This window comes from Uranotaenia lowii, chromosome 2 (assembly GCF_029784155.1).
Source record: "Uranotaenia lowii strain MFRU-FL chromosome 2, ASM2978415v1, whole genome shotgun sequence".
NCBI classification, from domain to species: Eukaryota; Metazoa; Arthropoda; class Insecta; order Diptera; family Culicidae; genus Uranotaenia; species Uranotaenia lowii.
This window is the reverse complement of record NC_073692.1, coordinates 5872402-5879417: the sequence shown is the minus strand read 5'-3', so window position 1 is coordinate 5879417 and position 7016 is coordinate 5872402. Positions and strand designations below refer to the sequence as shown.

Sequence of the window (7016 nt, the reverse complement as noted above, 5' to 3'; positions counted from 1 at the left end):
CTCCAGCACGATTCTGCACCAGGATAATGCTTGCCAGCTGTGTTATAAAATAACGTGCACATTTTTACTCAAAACCCTATCTATTTACCACAAGAATGGTAAAGTTTCGTAAATAAAACTAAAAAAAATCAACCTTTTGTTATTTTGTTGAAATTACACACATTTTGTAGACGAAAATTCAAGATTGTTCATTTTTGTCAAAAGTAAACGCACAGAACCTTATTATGTCTGTCATTGAGTTCTTCTTTATCAAAAAGAAAATGAAGTTTACAAAATCTCATCAACTTTGTTTTCAAAATTTTGTTTAGTGATTGATTGAGCTTGAATTGAATTGAAATTTTTTTTAAGTGATTGATTTGATTTAAATCAATTTTTTGAAAATATTTTCTCAGTTAATTTTAAGTTGGATGACTGTCCTGAAATTCATCAGATTTTTTGGCTAATTTTTAATTTTGTTTTTTAAAAGTTTTTCATTTGTTGAAGTCAACAAAAATATTACCCAAGTAACCATAAGCATTAAGCCATAACCCTTAATCAGCATTAAACCAACATTTTTAATGCAAGTTAGCATTACATCAAGATTTATAATGCTTTTCAGTTTTATATAAGCTTTATTAATGCATAGAAGCAATAAGAAAAATTAACACTAATAATAGCACTAGAACTTCCTGTTAATGCTTATATAAAGCTTTTATGAAGCGTAGAAACGTCAAACTCGCGAATGTAAACAAGAATGATTTTTTCATTTGCTGCGTGTGAGTAAGCGCGACAGCAAACGAAAACAATCTGAGCGGGCAGTTGCAGTCGTCTTCTCCCAAAATTTTCCAATACATTTCCAAACCTCCTCATGCATACATTGTCTATGAAGTTGTGTGACCCGAACAGTACTTGAAGTACGGGTTTTTTCATCTGCCTTATCAGCATCAAGAGTGGTCTAAATGGTAGAGGCGCAAGGAAAGATAAAGGCTGCTGAGGGATCCTCGGTTCGAGACTCATGAAAGTTAATTCATAATTCAATTATAATCACTTCTCATTTCATAGAACACTTCAATAAGCAAGAATAATCCTTCATTCAGCAGGTTGATTGATGTTGTAGATAATGATTTTATTTTTTAATCTTGTTCATTTTAATAATTCAAAGAAAAATTTCCTACTTTCAATTTCCGTTTCACATCAATCATGATCAATCAATTAAAAGGTGTTCTAAGTATGCATTGTTAATGCTTTTATACGGCTGGCGAAAAATTACGTTTTGATGGTGCTCTAATTCAGCATTTGTATTGCTTATTAAAGGCTATGTTGTGATAGCATTTATTCAGCCCGCTATTTCGCCTTTTTAGCATTAAATCTGCATTATATACGCATACAGTGCAAAACAAGCATTAATTCAGAGTTATATATGGGAATATAGTGTTGATTAAGGGCTATCTTTTAGTGCTTATGGTTACTTGAGTAGTATTTTTTTAAATCCTAGATAAAATTAAAAAAACGTGGGTTTTTATCCGGTAGTATTTTATATTTCTCAGTAAATTACTGCACTTTTGATTATCTTTGGACTTTTCTCTTATATTCATGCACACAAAAAATAACATCGTGTCACAAACCGAATTTAAAACAGTGCACAATGGGGGAAAAGTTTATAAACCGCAAAGAAATTCAACCTACACAATACAAATTAATGAAAAAGTACTTTCCTATAGTCAAAGTGTCTGGAACATCGATTGATCGTAGTTTCAGACGTTTGCACGAGCTTACAAACGGAGTTGTAGTGCCTTTTTAACCACTTAATTATCTTGTAAACGATCCAGAAAACAAGTAACTTAGGCTTGAAAATTTAGAATAAAAATAGAGATAATATGATTTTTTTCCTGAGGAATCGAATGAAGGCTGTTTGATCCATCGCACGCTCCGAAAATTGAAATTATAGCTGTTTTTACCCTCAATTCTCCTATATGTTTCAATTATTTCCGAAAAAGCATGTTCGAAATTGAACTTTTTGAACCAAATGGAACGTATCTCGTGTGATTTTTTTCGAGGAATCCAATGAAGCCTAATTGAGCCGCCGCACGGATAAGAAACTGGAGTTATGGCTGTTTTACCCTCAATTTCTCAACATTTTTCTAATAGTTCAGAAAAAGCAGGTTTGGATTTGAAATTTTGAACCAATCCTGACATATCTTATGTAATTTTTTCCAAGGAATCGAATGGAGATTGGTTGAGCCACCGCATGCATTGGAAACATGATTTATGGCTGTTCCATCCTCAACTCTCATACATTTTTCATATAGTTCAGAAAAAGCATGTTCGGACCTGATAATTTTGAACCAAATGAGACTTATTTTATGCGATTTTTTTTCGAGAAATTTAATGGAGGCTGTTTGAGTCACCGCACGCTTTGAAAAATGGAGTTATGACTGTTTTTACCCTCAATTTCACAATATTTTTCAATTATTTCCGAAAAATCCATGTTCGGACTTGAAAATTAGAACAAAATGGGATGTATTGTAAGTGATTTTTTTTTTATTTTAAGGAATCAAATGAAGGCTGTTTGAGCAACTGCTCGCTTCTGAAAATGGAGTTATGACTGTTTTATTCTCAAAACCACTACATTTTTCTATGATTTAAAAAAAGCATGTTCGGACTTGAAAATTTTTAACAAAATGGGACGTATCTTATGTGATTTTTTCCGAGAAACCCAACGAAGCCTTTTTGAGCCAGCGCACGGATTGGAAACTGTAGTTATGACGGTTTAACCCTCAATTTTCTAAATTAATTGAAAAATATTAGGAAATTGAGGGTAATCTGTTCACATTCATTTGCATATATTTTGCACTTTTTTACGATGGTACTTTGCTTTTGGAAGCGACTCATTGAGTCCTAAATGAGCACAACTAGTTTTAATTTTGTATGGAAATTTGTATGGGGAAAAAAATTTTTCAGTCATAAACCACCAGAGATGTACTGAAAGTTCAAAAAAATATATCAGGTATCAGAAAAGGGGTAGGTTTAATAGCGGCACGTTATCCAAACAAACGGGAAAATTGTGCCTAGCCTTTTTTTTACAGATTTCATCATATACCTGAGAAACCTGAAAACCATTAAAGGATTAAAAAATAAATAAATATTTAGGGCATGAAGCCGATCCACGTAGGGATTTTGAGGCATTGAAGCTTATAACCACATTGGGTGAAAAATGACAGATTGTTATTTTGGTTTCAATTCTTAGAATTTGATACACTTATAACAGGATAGGCGAGAGTACATAAAAGCTTTCTAGCAAAAAAAGACAGGCATGTATGAGCTAAAATGTATCATACATTATTTATTCACAATTACAAAATTCAGGAGATTTGAGTTGGCATTTAGCCTATCCACATAGGGATTTTTAAGCAATAAAGCTTATTTTTAATCATAATATTGGAAATAATGACTTTTTTAATCCTACTTTTTCAAATTCTGACATAAAAAAATGTAGTCGGGCAAAAGAGGGACATGTACGTACACACTAAGTGGAAGGTAAATATAGGTACAATAGTACCTTTGAATCAGAGCTTAACCATACAGGAGATTCAGAACAAAAAGTCTTGTTTTTATAAATTTTTGTTAAACAAAGCTGTAGCAGTGGATTCCAGAACCAGGATTGACATATGATACGGAATATCAGAGTACGATATTAGAGGAGCTTTGACTCTTCTTAACACTATAATCATTCTAAAGCTAAGGGAACATGTGTCAATACAAGAAAAGTGACATTTATTAGGTGAAACAGATAATGACTGTCGACATGCGATACAAGTTTTGATCAAAAACTTGATTTAATAGGGAATATTGAAGCCTTTTGGCAACCCAAAAGGAAATATTTTTTTGAAATTTTTTTCCCATGGAAACGATATTTTAACGGCTTGAATGATTGAATAACCATGACGCAATTTTAAAAATTAAATATCTTTATATGAACGTTACCAATCCAAAGATAGAAGGGACTGAATACTTGTCCATTATAAGGAAAATACACTAATTTTGCGCTTGACGTAACAGCTATAACTGATGTAATTTAGATCATATTCTTCTATGATTTCAAATCGGTTTATATTAACAGATAGCCAAAAGCAATGAGACCGTAAGCGATGCGTTTGCGATTCACATTTGAACACTTGTGAAGAGATTTTTTTAAACGGAGTTACTAGGAGAGCAAAGAGATTAGTTAAATGAAAATTCATATTCCAAATTGGTAAAACAGGAAAATATGGATGAATACAGCTTGTGCAAATGCATGTACTGCATATGCACTATTGGCATACCCTTCTCGAGAGAACATACATACAAAGGTTCAAAAATACTAGCAAGAATTTAAAACTGATTCAGATTCTAAACATTTTCTTCCAATGTTTTGAACTTGAAAAACTTCTGAACTCTGCATGCAATAGTTGGCCTTGACCTATTTTCTCCCCCGCCTAGATACAGCCTCATTTATTTCCAATAGACAGAAATATGAGATAAACGTATCTGTAAAGTACTGGATAAGTCGCCTCATACGACATGGACCAGTATCCCAGTGGCAGTAAATTTTACACTGATGCTTGATGACCCAAAAGGCATCGAAAATACAAAAAGTCTTTTTTTGCACCGGCCTAATGTGGTATACCTATTTATATCACCGGGGGTCAAATGACCCCTAACACTTTTTCCGCTAACACTCTTTTGTTTCTCAACCGATTTTTACAAAATTTTATAGTTTTGAAAAGCTTGTAACGCGACTCAAATTTAAATTTCAAACAATATTCGTTTATAATCATATCACTCATTTTAGTGGGTTGTGCCAACGTAAGAACTTTTAACTACACAAATAACACACGACGTATTACAGGACACGACACTTAACGTTCTTACTAACGGAAAAAAGGAACTAAAATTACCTTTTTGTCGACCGGTTTCGGGCTCGATGTTGCCCATCTACAGGACGACTGATTACGTAGAAGAAAAACACTAACACAGCATCATACTGTCACGCAATATTTGTCGAAGAGGGGTTGGTTTTTATACATTTTTGTTTGCCAGGTTGAAAAGCGGCGAAATAATAGGCGCGTCATCCTCGTTCATTAAAGGCCTCTCTGAAGTTGTGATGTACATCGATTCCCAGGCGTTTAAATGTGACGCTTTTCGAACACATTTTTTGAATTTCACCTTTTTCCAATCTATGGAATGGTTGAATTCTGATGCATGGGCGGCTACACTAGATTCGTTGGATCTGTTGTTTTCTACGGCGTTTTTATGCTCCTTTATCCGTGTTTTAAATTTGCGCCTTGTTTGGCCAATATAGACCGCCGGGCATGCCTCGCAAGGTATCTCGTAGATACCAGATCTTTCCTCCGGAGGCACCTTATCCTTTAGTGAAACCAAACAATCTTTTAGGGTGTTGGAACTTTTGTAAGCCACTTTCAAACCGTGGTTGGAGAGGATCTTCCGAATACCATTGGTCAGTGGTGGGTCGAACGGCAAACTGACCCTTTGGGATTCTTCCTTTTCTGGTTTGAAAGTGGTGGCATTACTTCGGAACCTTTTTCTTTCGTGTTTGCGTAGGATTTTATACACAAATTCTTCATCGTAACCGTTCAGATTGGCCACCAATAAAATCCTTTCTTTTTCGCTTTCAAACTCGCTGTTTTCCATCGGTATGTTGAACAAACGGTGTGCCATTGAATGAAACGCAGCTTGTTTTTGTGCACCAAAATGATTTGAATCTACCGTTATGTAGCGATCGGTTGATGTCGGTTTTCGGTAGATTCCAAATTTCACCGTGCTATCATCTTTTCTGGAGATGAGCAGGTCGAGAAAAGGGAGTTTTCCATCCACTTCTTTTTCGACGGTGAATTTGATCGAGCTGTGTTGGCTAATCAAGAGCTCAAGAGTTTGTGGGAGATATCTTTCTTTAACTGTGGCGAAGATATCGTCGACGTAGCGCCACCAAACTCGGGGGAAAAGTTTTTCCCTTTTTTCGAGATCGCCTTCAAAATCGCTCATGAACAGCTCAGCGAGCAAAGGGGAGAGTTTGCTTCCCATACTGAGGCCAAAGGTTTGTTTGAAAAATCTTCCCCGGAATATGAAATAATTCTGGTTCATACATACCTCAGCTATGGTCACGTACGCTTCTATACAATTTGGTGGTGCTCTGCGTTTTTCCAAATGTCTCCGAAGACTGCGTAAGGCGTCAGGAATGGGGACGCTAGGAAAAAGTGCGGAGACGTCAAATGAAACCAAAATCTCACCTCGACGCACTTTGAAATTTTCCAATTTTTCAACTAGCTCCACCGAATTTTTGACACTTTTTCCGTGCTTGATCGGGTATTTTCTCATTTCCTCGACCAGCCATGCTGCCATTTTTTCAGTTGGAGTGCAAATATTCGAAGAAATAGGTCTCATCGCAATCGGGTTTTTGTGTATTTTTGGAAGGCAATACAGGGAGGCTACTTTTGGGTTCGGAACTAGAAATTTTCTTTCTAATTTTTGTTCACCCATTAAATGGGCTACTTTTTGCCTTGCGTTGTTAGCCTCCTCGATCAACGAATTGAGAGGATCTTTTGGCTTGCCATTTTTGTACATGCATTCTTCGTACGGCCCTGTAGAAATCATGTCCCGAACCTTATTGTCGTAATCTTGTCGATCCAAAATTACTACGGCATTACCTTTATCCGCTCGTGTAAAAACAACTTCATGTTTTTTAAGCTGAGCAATAACTTTTTCAGGACTGCCTATCCCCCGTTTTGAGCGACACTTTTTACTTTTTGCGGCTTTGAGAATAGAATTCTCAATATCGTGGCGCAGAGCAGCTTTGGAAGGAAAATTCCTAAACTGTATAGCGCTTTCGATATTGTTCACTATCTCGGCAACTGGGGCACTTTCTTGGGCCACGGCAGTTGCCAACTGGGGCACTTTCTTCTACGTAATCAGTCGGACATCGTCCTGTAGGTCCTGTAGATGGGCAACATCGAGCCCGAAACCGGTCGACAAAAAGGTAA

At 35.9% G+C, this 7016-nt stretch overlaps 1 protein-coding gene across 1 annotated transcript; it reads right to left on the bottom strand.

Annotated features, from left to right (window-relative positions):
• Positions 1 to 5037: 5037 nt before the first annotated feature.
• On the bottom strand, positions 5038 to 6060 carry LOC129749511 (uncharacterized). The gene has a single exon (XM_055744486.1). It carries the CDS (start codon positions 6058 to 6060, stop codon positions 5038 to 5040), a length of 1023 nt encoding a protein of 340 aa, XP_055600461.1.
• Positions 6061 to 7016: the final 956 nt, after the last annotated feature.

Coding starts and splice junctions, on each gene's coding strand:
- LOC129749511 (XM_055744486.1), bottom strand. CDS start 6,060: ATGGGAAGCAAACTCTCCCCTTTGCTCGCTGAGCTGTTCATGAGCGAT.